Here is a 23726-nt window from a genome sequence, read left to right as displayed (position 1 = left end):
TCGTTTTAAGAAGGGAGGACACCAGTAACATAAGAAACATCTTCAAATATTTGAAGCATAATTTAACTTGTTCCATAACTTCTAAGGTTAAAACTTTGGACAATATGTAGGAGTTAAGCAATCCTGATTTTAACTTAGTATAAGGAGTGTTCTCATAGTATAGCGGATGGAATATTCAGCCTTGGCAGATAGCGACTTTCCTCTCGGTGATTGTATTTGAGCAGAGGCTAGACATTCACTGTACTGGGATTTTTATAATAGGGGGATTACAGCTTCTGTTTTTAGATTGAAGTAAAAGACCTTAAGGTTTTCTTCTAATTCCATGAGTTCTCTAGTGACAAGTGAAAATCTTTCCAAGAAGTTATTGACGATCTGTCTGAGGTTGGAGACCCGAAATTACTATTGACATCCATCTATATGGTTTTGTACATGTTTTAATTTTCCCACCAATTAAATGAGGAATCATTTTGTCAGTATACCAATGGTTTAATGTGTATACAGTGGTGAAGAGTGGGAATTTTAGAGTCTCCACTAGGACTGGGCTGTTATTTGGTCCAACCAGAGCTTTCTCTTTTTATCAAACCAACAGTTACTGAATTCCTAATCTTGTTCTTCCTTTTCTGAGGCTAATTGTATTCCTATAGCTAGTTTTTGTGAGTTATCATTTGGAGGAGTATCCCTTTAGACTATGACAGAGGTTTGGCTGCTGGTGGTCCCTTTAAGGACAGGATTTCTTGTGGCACAATCAGCAAGGTGATTTCCCTCAGCTTCCAGTGAGTCAAGTTTAGAATGCCCCCAGAATCTTAATAATAGCTCAAGTGGCAAGTAAAAGTATTGCATCTAATAATTCCTAAACATAGGGGACATTTTTATTCCTGCTGAAAGTAAAGAAGTCACATTGCTTCCACAACATTTCTAAATCATGAGCTACTCTGAAAACATATCTACTATCAGTATAAGTATTGACAACTTTGTCCTTGGTTAAAATAAAAGCCTGTTGGGCCTAAACAGAAGGGAATATGTTCAGAGAAGGAACTTTTGAGATTCAGTAGAGGTCCTCACTATTTGAATTATTTCAGTACTCTGAGGCAGAGACTGCTTAATAGTAGTGGAATTGAGCACTAAGACTGTGGCTCTGATGTCAGTTAGAACTGGAAGAGATTCATCCCAAATCGGGAGAAACATTTCTCCAAGATGATTAAGAGGCAGAATGGGAAGAGCCCCTAAAGTTCCTCAGAGCCCCACCACTGAGAATTGGCAGGGTGTTGGAAAGGCTAGTTATGAAGGTGCCTAAAGCACTTACATTTTTATAACAATCTCTTTTTCAGTGTCCTAACTTTTTGCAATAATAGCAAAATCTAGGAGGATTTTGGTTTTGTTTTGGAGCCTTCATTTGCTAGAGTTGAAGGTTAAGAATTTTGTCAATCTTCCTTTTAGGTGACTCATCTAAAATGTGAAGAGAAGTTGGTTTACCAGATTACCTAAATCTGGAGTGGACATAGTTTCCCATTTCATCCTGGTCTTTTTTACTAGAAAAGAGAGGTCCCAGTTCAGCCCATTAACAAACACAGAGTTGAAAGCTCCCCAGGTAGAATCAACATCTGAAAGAAGACCAGAATTTTCTTTAAAAACAATCTGAAGTTGATTGTAATAGTCATGAACAGGTTTATCAGATTTTTGTGTGCAAGTCTGAGTTTTTTTCTAGTCAACGGGATTTGGGAAACCCTCGGGAATTGTTTGATGAAGTCACCTAATGATTGCCCAAAGCCTGACCGTATGATGAGTTTAGTAGGCTGGTGTCCTGATTATAATTCTGGAGAACTTTCAGGATTTTCCCAGTTAGCAGTTTTCATTCATTACTGGGTCTTGCCTTCAACAAGCATACAAACTAGCTGATAGAAAAACCATGTTGATGAGTTTGAATGACTATGTTAGTTTCTTCAGCAAGTCTGTGAGGATCTTTAGTTACTTTGGGGAAGTATTTGACTATGGCTCTCACTTCAGCTTTGGTCCAGGGGATATAAGAAATTAAGGCTTTAGCTTGTGGATCCTCAGAAGGCTTAATTTTAAAGGGACGTGTTCTGCCAAGTTCAGAGAGAAAGGGAATGAGAAGAGTTTCAGAGAAAAAGGGATATTTGACAAAAGAAATCTTATCTTAAAATCTTATTTTGCAGAGACAATTTTAGACTTATGATAACATTGAGAAGCCACAAAATACGAATTAAAGTAGGTATTCTACTCAGTTCTCAAAATTCTTAAGCTATTGTAGTCAAATTCAGTTTTAAGGAAATTAAATTTGGGAGTTTCAGATTTCCCCTATAATGGCCATTGATACTGTAAATTGCCTTTGGTTAGGTTGGTCCTTTTAGTTAAAAATGTGCTAAGGAAGATTTTTAAACATAAAATCCGCTGTAGTTCCTGTAAGGGAAGGTGCCCTCAAAATATTGAGATAACTGGGATCCCATTTCTCTGAGATTTTTCTGTAGAGTAAAAGAATAATTTTCAAAATGCCCAAACAGCTCAATTCAAACAGCTTGCAACTCAAGCAGCCAGCAAACTATTATTAGCCAGTTCTAAGGAAATAGTGTGGTCCTGAAGGATCCAGGCTGAAGGCTTTTCAGCCAGTTTCCAGAGAACAGCCCCTGTTCCATAGGAATGGGCCAACGGCTAAACCAAGACAGTTTCAGTGAAGCAGCCCCTGTTCCCAAAGGAATGGGCGGACAGCTTCTCAGCCAGCCAACTTCAGTTGAAACAGTCTGTTCTCAAAATCAGACTGAAGTGCCAGGCTTGTGTACAGAACAGGCCTTAACCAGAGACAGAACCTTAAAATAGATCCCAAATAAAGCCTGAAGACCTTTAGACACAAAGAGGGCATAAGCCCGAATCCAGGAGAAAGACATACCTTCAAACCTCAGGGTCAGCAGGAAAAGCAGTGAGTGCAATGGGTTCAGTTGTGGGCACCACCGTTTTTTGCTCGCCAGCCCCAGGGCCCTTTGGGGTCTTATCTGGTCCCCTTGTGGGCCACCCAGATGTTAACCTAAAACAAGTAGACTGCCAGGTATTCCTCCAACAAAGATGGATTTATTCAGGATCAGCAGAAAACTGCAGTTCAGAATCTGCAACCATGGTGAGCCACATGCAAGTCCCCTACTGCAAGGGACAGAGGAAGCTTTTACAGAGGTGGGGAAAGGAAGCTGGGAGGGCTGTAGAAAAGAGTCCAAGGCTTTTCATTGGCTTAGTCCTTTCTAGGAAAGACGGAGAGTCTTTCTTCTTACTAGACTCTGCTATGGTTTCAGGGTGTGAGCTCTTCTGGTCTTTCAGCTCTATGTAATTGAGGTTTCTGTTTATAAATGTTGTAGAAGAGCAGTCAGTAATAAGGACATGATAGTGCTGTAAGAATGGGTTATATCAGAGTTGAATATTAGACTTAAAAAATTCAGAAGTCCAGTGGTTCCCCAGACTAACAGCATTTTTTCAGGAATAGATTATTCGATGGTGATAGAGAATTGTTGGAGTTAGGAATGTTAGGAAGACAAAACTGGCTGTTGGATCAAATGTTGAAGCTATCAAAGAAGTGATTCATTCATGAAATAGCATGTGAAAGAGCGATGTACAGCGGTTGGCACACAGTAGGCATTCAAAAAGTGTTTTGAATTTTGTGACCTAGGAAAGAGCACTTTGGCAAGGGTAACAAGCCATCAGCTGCCTGCAGGGTGAGCTTCTGGGCTTTGTGAGTTGTTTGGAGCAGAGGTAAAATAAATTGTTTTGTGAGAGGAATGTCTCATTTTCAAGTATGAGGCAATAGGCAGTTTTAATTTCCTGCTTCAGTTAAAAGGCCAGAGAGAGTTAGATTATGCAGAGGTAACTTGGCAGGGGAAAAAATCATTGTTTTTTTGTTTCTATTCCCTCCAAAAAACTTGCTAATTATATTTTTGGTGGTACTCAGTGCTGTTGGAGAATATTGTTTCAAAAAGTCACTTACTTCTTTTGTAAACTTACTTTAGGTGAAAGAAGTCTGTTAAATAATAGCTAGAGATTAGACACTATCCTGGAAAAGAAAATGAAAAAAGAGATGACCACAGACTGGGTATTACATGATAATTAAGGATTGTTGTCAGTTTGGGGGTGTAACAAGAGAGATGAAAGAATAAATGAAGCAAGGGCAGCAGAATGCTGACAGTTGTGGAAGCTGGGGAAAGTACATAAAGGTTCACTATACTTTTTTTTTTTCCTCCTACTTTTCTTTTTTTATATTTGGAAACCCCCCAAATAAAAAGTTTAATTTTTAAAAAGATATCCAGTATGGAGTGTTTCAGTTCACAAGTGTTACAAGCCCAACTATAGGCCTAGTGCTCTGTTAGGTTTTGTGTTACTCTTAATTGTATTCTTGAAAATTCAAGGAATCGGGAAGAGTGGGTACTCATTTACTGTATGTGAAAGCTAGCATTGAAGGAAAAGGGAGAGACTGCAAAGTATTAGAACTCCACTGAAAATCTTAGGACCTCGTAACATCATTTACACAAAAGCAAAAGAAAATGACATCTTTATCTCCTATTTTTCTAGTATTGGTTAGCACTTCACATAGCTGACTTTTTTTGTATTCACAAAAGAAAAGACTCAAAGGCTAACTGGTGGTACCTTTGCAGGAAGACTTTGAGGGCCCTGTTTATCAAAGAAGTTTCCAAATTCAGACGGTCAGAAAAACTGCTCACTCAAAAGAAGACAGAGTATGCTCACTGCTAACTTCATGGGAGTCTGCCTTCATGATAACCATATAGCATTTTTGAAAGTCAGGATTCTTTGGAAGCCTGTAAAATCCTAAAAGGAGGGATTATGTCATGTTTGCAGTTATTTAAATACTGGATATATTAAAATGGCTTTTATTTTTATTTTAGCTGCTTCTTTTCATAATTCTTTTATTTCCAGGAAGTCTTTATTGATGTACATCTCAGGTCTTTCTACTTTGAAATCTTTTCATTGGCTGATGCAGGATTCAGGAGAACAGTTCAGAGAAAATACTAGTGAAAATGAAATAGTAAGATGGTAAAATTTCCCTCTATTTACTGAGAATTCAAGAAGATTGAGAAACTTAAATTACCAAGTTTATTGATTTAATTGTACATAGTTTCTTTTCTCTCCTTTTTTCTTTTTTCCTTTTAAACCAGAAAGATTGGACTGATTGTGTTGGCAGGATGTATTTGATGGATGACTGTCATTATCTTCTCAAACCTGCATGACACTTTAAGTGTAGAAAGTGATAATTAAATTTTCAAGAGACCATGTTGAGATTTTAAGATTTGGGACTTGTAAAAGAATGAGCATAACAGTTAGCAAGTGATGGCTAGTGTGTTTTTATTGATTCAGGAAAGGAATAGAAGCATCTCAGGTTTTCTTTTATTTTGTTTCCCTGTGCATCCCCCCACCACCTCCCCAATTAAGATATTGTCCAAAATGTTGGTAATGACTTGAAACTATTCAGGTTGCACAAAGCATTTAATGAAATCTTGTCTTAGACAAAACACTAGAGAGGATCATAATTAATGTCTCATTTTCTGCCAGTTGCTATTGATTACTCATTCAAGATCCCTTTGTTCTCAGAATGATAACAACTGTAGTTTGCATCGCTATCTAATGAGATTCTCAGGATAGAATCCTTTAACAACTCGCTGGTAATTGCTAACATATCCCTGGAATTTCAATGTAAATGAATTTGCATCATAATACAATTATTTCACAAATGTCGGTGTTTTCCAAATTCAAGATTTATTACAGTCTGTTTTTTAATGATTTCTAGAAAGTTAACAGAAGAGTGATATATTTTTAAAGCCCAACATTTGTATTTTGCCCTGAGTTCTCCTTCACCCTCTGAGATTTTGATTTGATTGTGACTTGGCGTGAGAGGCTTCTTCCTCACTCTTCAGTTACCCTGTCATAAGCTCTGAAACTTCAAATGGACTTACAGCTGAACTGTACTGTGATGTCTCTAGATGAAAAGAACAATTGCAAATATGATAATACTGTACTAATTTTGCTTTTAAAACATTTTGTTTCTTTTTCCCTTGGTTACAAAAGGAGCATGTAGCACAGGATAAAGATTTCAACTGAGAAATTTTAACAGTTTATGTACTCTCTTTCATCCTGATTGTGTTTTATACCTTTCTGCCTCTTTAATTAATTAGTACACTCCCCTCACAAAAAGACAAATCTGAGAACAGCTGCTTGCCTTTATGTATTAAAACTGCATACCATTTCAGGGGTGTAATACAGGCATGAAATTAAGGAATTCTGTAGAATGTACAAATAGCAGAGTTTCCAAGAGTCTATATTAAATATTTTAAATGTTTTGAAATACATGACTATAACATTAGATAGTCTCCATCTTATTTTTCTAGAAAACAAATTAGTGATAAGTTAGCACTTCAAATTTTTAATCATAAAATGAAGATAATAATTTTTGACATCAGGTCCTTATTTAATCTGGCTATGACTAAATATCGAAGTATATGTAGTGCAGCATTTAGGCCAAGCCATTTAATGGTAAAAAGTAGTTCTGAGGAAGCAAGCCTATGTTTAACAAGATTTCAGACAGTTTCCCTTTTAAGGTAAAGAATATCCAAATTAAAAAAATACATATCCAAATTATTACAGTGTGGTTTTGAATCCTCCTGGCTACTTAACAGCACCATTTTTATGTAGGACGTTTTCCTCTGTTCCTATTAAATCGTGTTCAGAGTATCTTCCAACGTAATTAAGAAGTTGCATTAATAAATGATGTTGGCCACTCCCACTACTGTTACCTCTTCTTACATTTTGGTCAGTATCACTGTGAAGATTTATGCTGAATAGGCTTTTCAAGTTCACATCTTAGAGTCGGAGTTTCTCAAGCACATTAAAAGGGAGAGAGAACTTTCAAAAACTTATCACATAGGCTATTAAAGTTCCATATAAAAAAATGTGGATTTTTATTTAGGCTAGAGGCTTGTCACATGTAATTCAAAATGAAACTTCCTGTAGGTTTTACTGCAATATTTGAGACTATCTTAGTGTTTCAGGGATAACCCTTTATTCATTATTCTTTGGTAATTAGATACATTTTTCACAGATAGAGGTTCTACATGACTATAGAAAAGACTTTTTTTTCTCTAAGCACATGTTAAGAAATTTAGTGCTATGTCAGTTCAGAATACTAATTCTGCTTTGAATAAGACAGCGTGGCAGAATAAAACTACTTTGCCTAGTTCTATATCCTCTGGGATACTGGGATATTCTTTTTGCCGGAGATACCTCTAGGATAAGATCAATAATGCTTCTCATTTGTTTTAGGCAGGCAGAAAAATCAATAATATGAGCTGATATGTAATTTTATTTTAGGAAAAAATTCACTCATTTATTATGTGCACTTTAGTTTTACCAAAATATTTAAAGAATCAAATAAAGAAAAAATGCATGATTTTATTAGTGATAGAATGTCAAAATGTTAGGCTTATATAATTTAGTCCTTGATTTTTTGAATCATATTTACCATTAGTTTAATGGATATTATTTCTTAGATTATCAAGCCCTTGTGGAGAAAAAAAAAAACCTGATCTTAAACTTATTTTGTGTTTCTTACAGTACTGATCATTTCATTTTAGTTAATAGGAAAAAATATCATCTTGTGTTAAACAATTTCTCATACCTTTGCTTTACCTAATCATATTCATCATGATGTGGATAAAACAGGGGGAAATGGTAATTTCCAAGAAGAACTTGTGTATCTTTTTTGGTATTTATATTCACTGTAGAACAAGAAGACAGGGTATTTCCTAACCACATCCCCGGACTTGTCTATAGTAAGGAGAAGAGTTTATCAGCAGTAAAATTGGTAACAAGTAAACTTTTTTCCCTAAAAAAATTTGTTCTTCTTTTTCTTCCTTTATTTAATGCATATGTCCAGAAATCTATCAGTATGTGTTCTATAGGTAACTTAACTTTAGAATTATAATCCACAAATTTATTTACAGATCACTTACATTTTTTCAAATTAAGCTTATAAATAGTAGTTGGGTTCCTGGACTGTTGTAGAAGTCCTGTACTATCGAAAGAGCCTCTTAAACAGCCTTAGGTTCCATTGCTTGCTATCTATATAGCATAAAATCTGTCTGTGTAATACTTAATAATAAGATTGCAATAAATATTAACTGAAATGGTACATATGAGAGTGTGGTAGTGGATCCTTGATATTTATTCTGATTTTCTCCAAGGTTTTATTTTGAAAAATTACTAACGCACAGAAAGGGTGCCAGAATAATACAGTGAGCGTTCATGTACTCTTAATCAAGTATCATCGTTTGACGTTACATCATATTGGTGCATACACGTTCCTTTTCATTCCCTCAATATGTGTGTGTATATGTTTGTCTGTATGCTATATGTGGGTTTATACACACAAATATACATACTTCTGCTGAATCATTTTGAGAATAAGTTGGCATTTTTCTGTTTATCCTCAGTCTAGGTTGATACAGTTTGAATCTGTCATACTCCTCTTTGGATTTAGCCTCTAATTGTCAACCCTTTCTCTAGGGGCTTATCTATTCTCTTTTCTATTTCCAACATCCTATCTTACCAGAGCCAGTGGGAATTGTATCTCAGCCATTCTTGGATTCAGAGCAGATGAGGTCTCCTTACTTAGGAGAAAGAGTTTGTGCCCAGGAAACAGAATAAAAAATGTCATTCATAAATAAGAACCTACTGTATAGCACAGGGAACTATATTCAGCATCTTATAATAGCCTATAATGGAGAAGAATCTGAAAATGAATATATATATATAAAAGTGAATCACTTTGCTGTACACCTGAAACATTGTAAATCAACTATAAAAAGTGTCATTGATTTTATTTTCATTCTTTTGTGATACTTTGAATGTGGTAACCCACTGGGAAAGAAAAAAATGAAATCAAGTTCTATTTTCACTTGGACCTATAATCATACTACTTATTTTTACTTAAGCCTTATTTACTTAGAACCCTGTGAGCTAGTTAGTAATATAATCATATATAGAAAACAAAACAGATGCATTAATGTTAGATAATTTGCCCAGGATCTTACAGTCAGGATTTGAACTCAGGGTAACTAACTCCAAAACCCATCCTGTTTCAGAACATCAGAGGTTTTATAGATATTTCACCTACTTATAGGAATTTAAGAAATGCATTTTCCTATTCACTGTTTAGATTATTTTATATGTCTCTTAGTCGCATATTATATTATATTGTTGTTACTATTTATTGACTTCTTATTGTAACTGTTAATTGATTTCTTATAAGAAATAACTCAATGGCTACATTTTTCTCATCTAAGAGTTTATCTGTCTTTACAACTTAAGCAGACAGATTTCTTCACCATCCCCCAAACTCAGTCTCTTGTTTCTCCATCAAGGCATCAATTATATAAGGGTCAATTAACATTTTCTAAAAAGGGCTACATCATAAATAATTTAGACTTTGCATACCATACCTTCTCTGCAACTACTCAACTCTTCCTTTGTAGCACAGAAACAGCTATAGCCAGTCCATAAATGAGTGGGTGAGACTGTGTTCCAATAAAAGTATTTTCCAAAACAGGCCCAATTTAACCTGCTGGCCAGGGTTTGTTGACCACTAGTACTAGTCATCATCTTTTATGCCCATTAGAATTTATGTGCCAGGGAAATGTTGAAAGGAGCACTGTTAAGAAATATATGAATGCCCACCTCCTTTCATGTATTTATTTGTTTACATGGGTACAATGACTAGTTTCATTGGCACCTCAAAACATTTTATCATGAAAGTCAGTTTTGCTCTAATCAGGGAATAATATCCTATTAAAAGACTAGTGATGTTTAAAGGAAAATTTCAAGGTACATGACCCCTGCTCTCAAACATGTGGTAATAATATATTCCATCTAGCATACTCTAGGCATACTCTAATTTGCTATTTGAAGAATGTTGAATGTGCCTAGCACAGGCAAAAAAGAAACACAAAACAGATGTGACAATGGAAATTTCAGCATAACTTGATGATTCCTGGGTCACAGTACTGTCACATAAATAACATAATCGAGAGATCCATTTCTAATGGTTTGTTTGAAATAGAAAGGATACAAGTATTATTTACGTTTGTATTGATTATTTTCTCGTTTTTCAATTCCAGTGGCATCATTTCTCTTGGAGATAATTATCTTGATGGGGACTATTTCTCCTTTATGCCTGTTAATCACACCTTTCTTTCCCATTCTGTTGAATCTCCCCATTCTGTTGAATCTGTTAGAATTTGTGCATTTATGCTAAGGAATTATATTGTTATTACGCAGTCTTTTCATATACAGATCATATTGTCTGGTGATTAAAAGCCTCTTTTCCTCACTTTTCTCCTTTATAAAGGAAGATATCAACTCTATTCAAAGAAGAATTTAACTTTTGAGGAGTCTGAAAGTGTTGTCTTCTTGATTATAAACATTTCTGAAAGATGCATGATCTTTGGCTTATTTAATACATTGATTACTTCATGTGTGCTCCAGCCTTGTTGAATGGGTTTTTTTTTTAATGAAATATCAGAGGAAAATGAAAAGACCGTATAGCAAAATATTTGTATGAGATGCAGTAGAAGCAGTGATCAGGGGGAAATCTGCAGTTGAAAATGCCTGCATTAAAAAAGGAGAAATATTTTGAATCAGTAACCTAACTTGATACCATAAGAACCTAGAAAAAGAAAAACAAACCAAACCTAAAGCCATCAGAAAGAAGAAAATAATAATTAGACCAGAAATTTTTAAAAATAGAAAAATAGTAGAACCAACCAAATCAAAAGTTGGTTCCCTGAAAAGTTAACAAAATTGACAAACCTTTAGCTATACTAGGAAAAAAAGAGTCTAATTACTAAAATCAGAAATGAAAATAGGAAGCATTACTACAATCTTACAAAAATAAAAGAATTATAAAAGAATACTATAAACAATTCTATGCTAAAAAATTAGGCAATATAGATGCAATGGACAAATTTCTAGAAACATACACACTACCAAAATTGACTCAAGAAGAAATAGAAAAATCTGAGCAGAGGTAAAACAAGTAAAGAGACTGAATCAGTAATAAAAATCTTCCCAAAGCCTGGGGCCACATGGTTTCACTAATGAATGCTACCAGTCATTTAAATGAGAATTTTTTAAAAATTCTTCTCAAACACTTCTTAACTCATTCAGTAAAGCCAGAATTACTCTGACACAAAACCAGGTAGAGATATCACAGGAAAAGGGAAACTACAGACCAATGTCCTTTTTGTATATTAATAAAAATTCCTCTACAGAATACTAGCAAGCTAAAAATCAGCAGCGTATTAAAAGGATTATACACCATGATGAAGTGGGTTTTAGCTCAGGAATGTAAGGGTATTCAACATACAAGAACTGATCATTCATTGATTAGAATGAAGGGGAAAACCACTTGATCATCCCGCTTGATGCAGAAGTATCTGACAGAAATTCAACACCCTTTCATGGTAAAAAGACTTCACAAACTACGAATCAGCAGGAACTTCCTCAACTTGATAAGGATCATTAAAAAAAAAAAAAAAAAAAAGACAGCAGTGCTAATATGCTCAATGGTAAAAGCATGAAAGCTTTTTCCCCTAAGATCAAGAACAAGACAAATATGTCCACTTTCACCACTTATATTCAGCATTTTACTGTAAATTCTAAACAGAGCAATTAGGCAAGAAAAATAAATAAAAGACATCCAAATTGGAAACTATCAAATTATCCCTGTGTGCAGACGATATGATTTTTTTATATAGAGAATCCACAATAAAACTATTAGAGCTAATAAATGAATTTGGGAAAGTTGCAAGACTCAAGATCAACACACAAAAGTTAGTTTTATTTTTTTACACTGATAGTGAACAAACCAAAAGTAAAATTAAGAAACAACTCCATTTACAGTAGTATCCAAAAAATAAAATACCTAGGAATAAATTTAACTACAAGATGTAAGACTTGTACACTGGAAGTTACAAAGCATTATTGCTGAAAGAAATTAAAGAAGACCTGAGTAAAAGGAAAAACATTCAACGTTCATTCATTGGTGCTTGGAAGACTCAGTGTTGTTAAGATGGCAATACTCCCCAAAGCAATCTACAGATTCACTGCAATCCCTATCAAAAGTTCAATGGCATCTTTTTACAGAAATGGAAAAGCTGATCCTCAAATTTATATGTAACTTCAAGAAATTCCACATAGCAAAAACAATACTGAAAAAGAAGAATAAAGTTGGAGTATGCACACTTTCGTTTTTAAATTTACTAGAAAGCTACAGTAACCAAAACAGTGTGGAACTGACATGTGGTAGACATACAGACCCATGTGACAGAATTGAAAGTCCAGATAGAAACCCAAACATCTGTAACCAATTGATTTTTAACAGGGGTTCCAAGACCACTGAATTAGCAAATACTGTTTTCCTTCACAAATAGTGCTAGAACAGCTGGATATCCACATACCAAAAAAAAAGAAGCTGGATCCCTATCTTACACTGTCTCCAAAAGTTAACTCAAAGTAGATCAGTGATCTAAGTATTAGAGCTAAAACTATAAACTCTTAGAAGAAAATATGGGGATAAATCTTCATTACCTTGGGTTTGGCAGTGGATTCTTAGATATAACATTAAAAGCACAAGAAACAAAGGAAAAAATAGCTAAATTAGACTTGATCAATACTAAAAATTTTGTGCATCAAAGGTCATTATCAAGAAGAAAAGGCAGCCTACAAAATGGGAGAAAGTATTTGCAAATCAGATGTCTGATAAGGGTCTAGTAGACAAAATGTAACTTAGGAGAATTCTTGCAACACAGCAGCAGAAAGACAACCCAATTCAAGAATGGGCAAAAGACTTGAATAAACTTGAATTTTCCAAAGAAGATATACGAAGTACCATCAAGCCCTTGAATAGATGTTCAACATCATTAGTCACCAGGGAAATGCAAATTGCACACAGTAGATACCAATTCACACCCACGAGGATGGCTATAATTTAAAAGCCAGAAAGTAACAAGTGTTGGTAAGGATGCAGAGAAATGAGAAACATCATACATTGCTGGTGGGAGTATAAAATTGTACAATCAAAGTGGAAGACAGTTCGGCAATTTTTCAAAAAGTTTGACATAGAATTACCATGTAACTCAGGAATCCCACTCTTAAGTATATACCCAAAAAGAGTTGAAAGCAGGTGGTCACATATTGTATGATTTCATTTATATAAAATATTCAGAATGAGAAAATTCAGAGAGACAGAGGCAGATTAGTGGTTGTTAGGGGCTGGAGGAGGGGAGCAATGGAAGTGACTGCTGAATGGGTATGAGTGTGCCTTTTGGGGTGATGAACACGTTCTGCACTAGACGGTGATGGTTACACATTATGAATATACTCAATGTCACTTACAAGAAATATTAAAATGGTTAATTTTATGTTGCGTTGATTCCACCTTGATTTTTTAAGCTGAAACATAAAAATTATTTAAGATTATTAAGTAATATGACAACCTGAAATGAGAGTTTTTCTCATTTATCAAAATGGAGGCAGTGACTGGGCTAGTGTGACTACTGTTAGAAAGTTGTACTGATTCTAGCCAGAGCTGAGGGCTGAGGTTCATTTCTCAGTACCTTTATGATACTCAGTGGCTGGAGGACAGCTACTAAGAGTGCATTGATAGCAGTAAGGGATATTAAATGTGCGGTAAGAGGATGGTAAACTTATCAGAGGAATCACAGCTCTTTTCATTTGAGAGCATCTTCTCAAATGTATCCAATACCCTTTCCAATTGAGGTTTTCTTTTCCCTCGGCTACCAGAAAACTTGGAAGCAGATTCTTCCAAATTAATTTCATTTGCTTTATAGTAGTCACTGGGCTGGTAGGTCAGGACTGCTGAATCTCTGGTTTCAGGGAAGTACTTGACAGTCTCATGATGTCACTGGTATCCTGATGTTCCATTTTTGTTATCACAGTATTTATGCCCAGATACTAGAAAGTCTAGCAAATATATTGGTTGACAGACTCAGAATCTAAAAATGAAAAGAATGATTATTATGGATCAAATATAACAAGATGAATTTTATCAGAGATAAATGTTAAGTCTTGTACTTGGAACCAAAAAATGCAGACTGAACATGGAAGCCATTGGAGGGACATGACTTAATAGCATCATATACAATAAAGAGTATCTGGGTCTGATCACTCTTAACCTCTCAGTATAAGCTAACTAGCACAAATGGGTTGTTGAAATTTAGTAGTATGCACTGGTAAGGCTGTATCTGGGGCATTGTTCTCCATTCCTTTGACGATCAGAAAATAAATCTAGAGGTTTGTGTCAGGGATGATGAGGAGGACATTCAAACCATGTCATGAGACACAGTTGAAGATAATGAGAATGGCTAGACTTAAAAAATATCGGTACTCTTCAAACAATGAGAGCGCTCCAGAAAAGAAAAAAGGAATGGAGAAAGAATGGAACTGACTACCTTGCGTGGTCATGGAAGCTTTCAAGCAAAGACTGGCTGACCATTTGTCAAAAATGTTCTTGGTGATTAAAGAGTAGAACAACATAGTAACTAAAGTGTCTTTCAACCCTAAGATTGTGTGGATCTACATAATTACTAGAAAGCCAACAACATGAGGATAGGGAAGAAAAGAAAATACAGGTTTAAACAAACTGTCTAATAGAATTCAGTTAAGTGCTTGTATGCTTCCTAAATTGAAGGCATTGTTGAAGTTACTATAAATAATTCAGAAGTGATGACATTTTCAGGTTTGGGTCCATTATCAGTGAGAAGATAACTTGTTTCCTTGGCCTTATTTTATAGTCTAGTCTCCTGAGACAAGATCTAGGGCTTGGAAGCCCAGCACAGCTCTCTTCTTCCGGAAAACCTGGGACACCATACTACTCATTCTCTGCCACAAGTTCCAGGAGAAGACCACTCCATGACTCTGCAGCACTTGGTAAGTGTATCACATGACAAATCCCATCTTAAAAATGTTTCTTTCCACCACCCCTGCATAGTCTACACTTCTGGCTATAATTTTAATTAGAAGAAATTTGAATTCTTGGATATCATGATAATATAAGGGCTCATTTGCGTAAAATACTATATCAGATACTTAATAAACAATTTAATACTTTTATTTGGTCATCAGTATAAGAGGAACTTAATAATGAAAAACAGTACTTTAAAAAATGAAACTAGTTTTTCCTCTTATAATAAAAATATCAGGTGCTAATATTAATACCTTTTTCTTAACTAAACTTGATACAATGCTGAACAGTTTATTTTACAAAGTGATTTTATAGTATGCATTCTCATCTCGTCAATACAGCAGCCCTGCTAGTCAGTGAACATAATACTAGACTTAACATAATATTGAGGCTCAAAAGAGGACATATTCATGTAACTAGTAGGTGTCTTACACAGGATAAAATGTAAGATTTTCTGACTCCAAGTCCAGTGTTCTTTGCATATTAATTGCTCTACTCCCACTTTTTAAAAATCTGAGGTAAAATTAACATAAAATTATCCATATTAAAGTGTACAAGTCAGTCATTTAGTATATTCACAGTGCTATGCAACCATCATCTCTACCTAGTTCCAAAACATCACCTCAAAAGGAAACTCAGTAACTATCAAAGCATGCAACTCTCGCTTTCTTTAGCTTCCTTCTTTCATGTCTTATATGTAGCCTAACCAGTCCAGTCTGCTTTCTGTTGCTGCTTACAGTAAGCTTCAGGTATACTTTGACACCCTATCCAATCAGTGTTTAAATGTGGGAATTTTTGGTTATTCCTAACAAAGAATCCTTTATATAAGGAAATTAAATTTGTAAAGCATATTTATGTTAAGGATAGGCCAACTTCTAAAAGAAACATAGTCCACCAAAAGAAAATATGTCCCAGTTATTTATTCTGCAAATACTTGTTGACTGCATCTAGTTTATATAATTACCTTCTGGCAAACCTAAAGTTTGGTAAAATATCCCTCACCTTTGGGTCTAGAGTATGCATAAAAGGGCACAATGATGGATTGTCGTATTAGGCATAGAGAGTCTGGTTATATGTGCCCACCTCTCAGTATTATGGGTGGTTTAGTGTATGTACTGTTGGAGTAAGCCCAGATAATTTAGACCAATATACTTTTTGTTATTAAGGAAACGGTAAGTTAGAGTAGCATTTTCAGTCTCCACTTTTGTTTCCCACCAAATCAGTTAGTCAGGGTGAGAATGTTCTTTTGAGTCTAGATGTATCAGCATCACTCTAGAACAACACCTTGTTAGTGTGCTGTGTGAGCACACATGACAGAAAGCGCTAATGTAGACCAATATACGATTACTAAAAATGCGGGGAAGAAATGAACTGTTGAAATATCCAGGAAGGAGGGTGTGGATTTCATTAGAAACTCAAGCTTTCCAAAACTTAAAATATATATTCTTCATTTTCATTTTGATTATGATAATGATAGGTACTATGGATTGTCTCTTCTGTGCCAGGTATACTGTGTTCTATATATTATTACATCTCTATAGAAGCTCTCTGAGGTTATAATATTAAACTCATGTTACAAATAAGGAACCAAGACCCAGGAAGCTAAGTAACTTAGCCAAGGCTTAGTACCCAGGGAGGCCCATCTCCTGTGTGAATACCATTTAGTGAATATTAGTCTTCATTGTTACTTCTCAGTCTTAAAAACTTTGTTATTCATAAAGCTCTGAAGGGACTTCAGAGATAGTCTATACCAACCTTAGTATCTTTTCAAGCTATTTATTTACTTATTTGTTTGTTTGTTTTATTGGAGGCACTAGGGGTTGAACCCAGGTCCTTGTGTATGCTAAGCATACACACTACCACTGAGCTATATATATCCTTCCCCCTTTCCAGGCTATTTAGATGCTTTAGAAAATCATTCTGCAAAACAGTATCTCACTTATCTAATTTATAATAATTTTGCTACAGATTTTAATATAAATGTAATAATGGCTAAAGTTTATTGTGTCACTTTCTGTTAGGCAGAGCCCTGGTCATCTTTCACGTATTATATTTATTGCAATAACTTCAAGAGGTTATTGTAGGTAACTAAAGTTCAAAGAGGTGATAACTTGCCCAAGCTCACGTAACTGCTGTATGATGGAGCTGAATTTGAATCCACCTAGCTTACTCTCTTAACTGTTATGCTTTGCAGCCTCCCGAAAGTGAACTGTGAATCCCAAATTCATGATTTTGAATCCAACATTATGTATGTAATTGTACAGTGGCAGCTAATAATGAGATTAAAAATGTAAAAGAAAAAATTTCCATTCCCACGGCAGGGAGAAACTGTCCTAATCTAAATAGCAACATCTTCTACTGGCAGTTACCCCAGAACAGAGTGATGGGCTCCACACTGATAGAACAGTTCAGTTGACTCTTGGTGTAGAGTGTGGTTTTTGCTTCAAGGGTACTGTATTTGTTGTGAAGAGTTGGGTTTTAGAAAAGCCTCACAAAGAACAGAAATATTGCCTCTAAGTTTTATAATTTCAGAGTGTGCCAAATGTTTATCTCTGGCTCTTCTGTTTTCAGGAAATACAGGTTGCCTATTGGGGTAAAGACTTAGCTGCTAATGAATGTTTTTTTCCCATTTTTATTGTGTAAAATTTTCCCCATGCTACTTATGAAGTTGCTTTTTTAGCTTTACAGCCTCTTGGGATATTCACTATAAAGATTCCCAGCCTCAATGTAAATGGGTTTCATTCTTAAACAACTGCTTGTCTTATTGCATCATATCATTTATGACCCAGGAAAATACCGTTTTTATGGTTCCAGTTTTTAGTTTTCAAGAACATTGTGCTAAATATCACCCTTCTTATGTATTCTCTCTTCTTCATAGTGAATGCCTCCGAAAATCCTGAATTTGATCCATTATTTGTGTAAGATTGGAAAGCTGCACTTAGTTCCATTTTTTTATAATAAATAACACAAGTTTTAGATTTAAAATTTTACAGATAAGTAAAATTAAAATACCAACTGAGGCTGGTTAGGTATATGAAAATACTCATGTTCTCATTTATATTAATAAATAATTTATCTCTTGGATATAAATACAAAAATCCAAGGATAAATTGTACAATAATTAGCGCTGAAGTTGCCGTTTTAACTACACATTGTTAGAGTAAATGTTCTTTTAAAATACTTTCAGGATGATACTGTAAATGACAGTGTCCTTATTTGATAGTGTATATGGCATAACTTTGATATTATTATAATTTTTCAGTTATTAAATTTTATTTCAAATTTTTAACTTAAAATAATTTGTAGCATAGCATTAGATTTTAGTCAATTTAATATGCTTTTAATCCAAATTTTCAGTGTGATATGGACACTAAATTTTATCTCTCTTAAGGAGTCATACTATTAAAGTGACCTGTTGCACCAAATGGCCCTCTGCAGGTGAAACTGAGAAAAATTATGTAAAATGCCTAGTATGGAGCCTAACACATAATAAGTATTTAAGAAATATTAATTCCCTTTTCACACACGTGCTTATTTGGTTTGTTATTTTCTCTCTTGTTTTCCTTTGTCTGCTGTCATCTTCTCAGATTTATGAAATATGTTTATTTCAGAATATATACTTCGTTAAGAGAACCTGTTTTGCACTGGGAGCAGTTAGAAAGAATGAAGCCCCCATCCCTGTATTCTCTTGTTTACTCCTAAATATTGGAAAACAAGAAAAATACTAGGAAGAAAAATTCTTTTCTGCTCATTTGAAGTCTGAACTTTTGTAATATAAATGCTGATTAAATATACTGTTTCCATGTGCAGATCCTTTGCAAGCAAAGAAAGTCAGAAAGGTGCCTCCTGGTTTGCCTTCTTCTGTAAGTACTGATTTTTTTTTTACTTTGTGGTAAACAAACTGAATTCAAATATTCAGTATTTGCTGGCTCTAAGGATACATTCGGTTGGTGTCAGTAGGCACGTTTCACGTACTAACAATCCTCTGCTTAACGGAATCATTGATTGAGTTAAATCTGAATTCAGTCTTAGGGTTTTAGATTTCTCTGCAGTGATTTGTAGTTCACTCATATGCTTTTACTCCATGTCCCTGTCACTTGAATTCCTCTCTTGGGAAAGGACTAGGCCGGTAGCTGTCAAAGAAGATCTCCTGTACAGGTCTTTTGATGTTTAATTAGTCATTATGTTGCTGAACAGGAGGACAGACAGAGATTAATAGCTGAGAATCTCAGAAATTTACATTTGTAATAATCCCAATGGAGCTAAAGACATTAAGATTCGGAGGACATGTTCGGCTCAGCTTGCCTCAGTAGGACTGAGGTTATTAATATGCATAAATCACCAAGTCATATGTTCATTGTGAAGCCCTTGTGGATTTTAAAGCCTTCATTAAGCCTTTCCTAACTTCAGCCTAGCATCAGGAAAGCTTTCAAGCAACTAGTTTGTTGATCCCTCTTTGCTCAAAAATGTATCCTTTGAGAGTAAAGAGCTTTCATGAAGGAGGTTGGAAAGGTTTGGTGAACAGTCATTAATGTCCATGATAATCTAATGCTGTAGGGGTGTTTGTGCTATTAAATATACTTCATTCTTTTAAAGAGTAAAAGTATTTGTAAATGAACCTACATCATAAATCCACCTACATTTTAAAAATCCCTGGTGTGAGGAGGGGAGATTTTTTTTCCCCTCTCCCTTTGCTTGAAACAAATAGGGAGTGAGGCTTTTGGATTGAGGCCCCATTCCTTGTAGGGTACATCTCTTTGTTGTGTAAATGGATGTTGGGCTTTTATTTGGCAGTACTTAACACATGGGCGCAGGTGCTGCTGGATGAGTCACAGCTCATCGAAGTATACACTGAATGGATATCCGGCTTGGCAAGTAGTAGTCTAGAAGGAGCCGCATGGGTCTGAGGTTTTTATTTTTCATTAAGGCTGAGGTAGAGATATCATCTTTTTGGTTGTTTGCCTTCCTTCTTTCCTATGTTCTTCCCCCACCTTCTCTTCCGTGTGATACATGAAAACTCGAATTTGAAATCCTCTTTGAAACTCAGTTCCAGATGGATCTGAGTTTTATGCAGCCTAGGGCAGCTGTGCTCTGAACCTGCAGCCTACCTGGAAGGTTGGATTGCAGCTGCAGGCATTCTTAAAAGCTTTTGCTTGCATAAGCACTTGGACCCACTAGAGGCTGAATAGCTGCTTGATAAACAAAATGAACACAATGCCTCAAATCATTATTCCCGAAGACAGGATTTTTTTTCAGCAACAGCTAAAAATAGTTGGGTAATTTACATTTTAACAGTTGTGTGCTGTGCAGGGGTAGGTGGTATAACAGTATAACATGATTTCTGCTAGATTAACAGAAATCATATTTAAAACTGACAGAATTGCTTAAACATGTAACTGTGCAGGTTTTTTTGGTAACTTATTGCTATAATTCTGTGAGAGTAATAGTTAAATTACATATTAATATTTAGTAGAACTACACAAAGTGAAAAAAAAATTAGCGAATGAAAGGTTTATCTCATTTCTTTGCATGACATTAATTTTAAGAAAGTATATTTTTGATATTTCATAATTCCTTCATTTTTTTAAAACAAAAGGGCAAAATGGACAACATCCTGGAAACAGAATAGACACTGGAGGTCACCATGTTCCTTATAATCCTAATCATAACCTGGAGGTAGTTCTCTATATTGTCTCAGGTATTAAGGACAAGCCCTAGAGAAGGAGAAAGTGACTGAATTCTGATGAAACTTTGATTTCTTTGAGAACCATTAGGAAATTTCACAAGCCAGGCCAACTTGTATATTATATTACTAGCTTCTTTATTTGAGATTTATTACATATTAGTACAGAAAATAGTAGAAATCATTATGTTCAATTCTGTACTTCACATCAGCATCAAACATGATCATACTGCTTTGGAACTATGCTGAAAATAGTGCTTAAATATATTGAATGCTGTTAAGGATATATAAATGATAAATGCATTTTAATTAATGGAAAGTATATTTTAGATTAAATCATGTTGAAATCTCAAGTTTTTAAAAGAGAAAATTTTCTTTAAACTTTAAAAACAGGTACTTTTATAATTAATACCAAAATAATAAACTTCTGAGAGCATATGTGGTTTCACTACTTACCTTTTTGGTATTTAAAACAAATGGGAATTTAAAGTAATGGTTTTCTCTTTGAGTGGTTTTAGTGAAACATATGTAATTCATAGGCCTTTAACAATGTGAATTCTTTTTTGAAAATGGACTGTGTATATTTTATTTCATGATTATTTGAATATCCTGCTTCCCATACTAGAAACTTGACAGTAACATCTCAGATATCACAGTTTGCTGCTTGTCCAGGCTGTCTTTAGTCATCTGTAAAATGCATGTTACCTTTACTAAAGAAAGAATGAAAGAGCTAGATTATATTCCACTGCTCATATCACTAGAAAAATAATAGGCACGGTTGCCTGACATGCAGAGCATTGATGATCTACATAATCTGACCATAGAGCATTGGTTGAAGGCCTTTTCTTTTTATAAGCCATGATGTATATTTAGATAACATAAGTACAAACCTTAGCTCCTCTGTTCTTCTCTGTAGAACAAGTGAATAGTAACTTCTGTCTGTGAATGAAGGTCTGATAAGGGTGTATTGACATTACTGAAGCAGTATGGTCAGTAAGGGCAAGAGAATGAACTGCTCAAATCTGCTGTTTTAGTTATTGATTGGTGTTGGCCATGGACTTGTCAGTCAGCCCTTAGGAAGTTTGGACTGGGAAGTGTGAAGTTCCTTTCAGGTCTCAAACGCTACATTCTTAGGGTTTTAAAATTAATATGTTCAATACATAACTGAAAGGTATAATGGATATAGTTTTCTTCCTACTGATGAAGAAATAGTCTTCTGAAGCACATCAAGTTTTCCAGTTATTTCTTTAGACAGGTTAAAATAGTGAACAAAGTGAACTTCTGTAGCAACAAAGATAGAATGATGACTGGACATTGAATTCAAATATATATACACACCATCATTGCCTGTGGTGAACCTACTATCTAGTGTGAGAAACATGCATCCAGTGAATTAATTATATATATTTCAGGGAGGCAAATAGAGGTGTATGCCAAGTACTCTGGAATAGAGTAGGTAGAATCAGCCCTGCCTTGAGAAGTACTAACGGCCTCGGGAGTTAACATTTGAGCTGTGTCTGGGAAGATTAGTAGTAGTTCATACAGATAAAAAGCATAGACATATGAAAAAAATAGACATTCTCAGACCACATTCGGAAGTACAGCACTACTGAGTTCTACACCAAATACCGCCTTTATCCTTTCCTGTAGCAGTCCCACTCTCCCATTCCAGAGGTGACTGAGGATCACATAACGCCAGCTCAGATATGAAAGGGATAAACTGTCATAGTGGTCTACCCTGGCTAAAAGCCTTAAGTATCCTGGGCACTGGATAATAGGAGGCGTTTGTAGCTGTTAAGGTTATCTGGGAGTCTTTCTGAAGGCATGGGTGTACTTTGGCTTTGTGAGGTGGTTTCCTTTTTAGGGTTTCTGAATCTTCCCTTTCCTTCTCTAACCGCCAACTGTAGTCTTTGTTCTTTGTGTGTACATCAGCTGCTTTTTTTTTTTTTAATCTATGTCAGGTTTTTATTAAGATAAAACATTTAAGGAAACTTTGAAGCACTAGGTTGGGATTGGGGGCAATTTCTTAGTAATTTGTGGGAAAAATCAAAACATTTGCACAATATATTTGTTAGCATCCTTTACAACCTCAACATTACTCTGTATCTTACATGTGTGAGGATCTGTGCTGTTATCTGTATCATCATAATCTTTCATCTTTGCCACATAAACATGTAAGATAACTAATACACTCTTCTTACAAATGAGAAAATTGAGACTCAGAGATATTAAGTAACTTGCCCAAGATTGTACATACAGCCAAGATTACAACCTAATTTGATATCAAAGACCATTTTCTTTTTATTTTGAATGTTAAAACATACTGTGTATCTTGGTTTACTCATAAAATATCTCATTTAGTATGTTAAGTTTAAAATAGTTTATTCTGTCTGTTATGTTTTTCTTGATCAAATTTATTAGTCAACCTACCAACATCTGAAAGGATGATGTAGAAAAGCGTAGACTTCCTAGTCAAGCAGATGGGTTTTATCTGGCCTCAGCTGCTTTCTGCTTTGTAACCTTAGAGCAATTGCTTTTAAGTTCTCTAAATACCAAGTTTTTATTTATAAAAGGAGATAAATAGTAATGCTTATCTCAGATGTTAGTACGAGGGTATTATGTGCCTAACATGTGCCTGGTGTATAATGGACACTCAGTAAACATTCCTTTATTTTTTTTAGTTCCTACCACTACAGCCTGAAATTTAAAGGAATTTTAGCATTTCATTTCTGCCAGATTTTGTTGATAATCAAGAAAGAGTTGGAAAACTTAAGGAGGGATAAATACTACGGTAAAAGAAAAAAGTATTTACTTATATTTGTAATGTATGTGCCTGGTACATAGTGAGTAAGTAGTAAATTATAGCTGCTATTATTGTTTAGAAAGCATTCATTTTCAGAAAAAGAACCTGAAAGGAGGGGAAATTTGTTGCCTACCACTCATACTAATTCATTTTTGTTCCCTAAACTATCATGAGTCTCTTTTTCCCCTTTATTTTATCAT

At 34.9% G+C, this 23726-nt stretch overlaps 1 protein-coding gene across 6 annotated transcripts in view; it reads left to right on the top strand.

Moving 5' to 3' along the window:
* TCF12 (transcription factor 12) overlaps positions 1–23726 on the top strand; it is a 328909-nt gene that overhangs the window by 236080 nt on the left and 69103 nt on the right. For all 6 annotated transcript variants that reach the window (XM_032481110.1, XM_032481108.1, XM_014556715.2 and 3 more), the window contains 2 exons: positions 14871–15006; positions 18851–18903. In XM_032481110.1, the coding sequence (XP_032337001.1) occupies positions 14871–15006; positions 18851–18903 (189 nt within the window). The remainder of the gene's footprint in view (positions 1–14870; positions 15007–18850; positions 18904–23726) is intronic.

The sequence above is a fragment of the Camelus ferus genome, chromosome 6 (assembly GCF_009834535.1).
Source record: "Camelus ferus isolate YT-003-E chromosome 6, BCGSAC_Cfer_1.0, whole genome shotgun sequence".
Classification (NCBI taxonomy): Eukaryota; Metazoa; Chordata; class Mammalia; order Artiodactyla; family Camelidae; genus Camelus; species Camelus ferus.
Note: the sequence above shows the minus strand (reverse complement) of the source record. Positions and strands in the feature narration are given on the sequence as shown.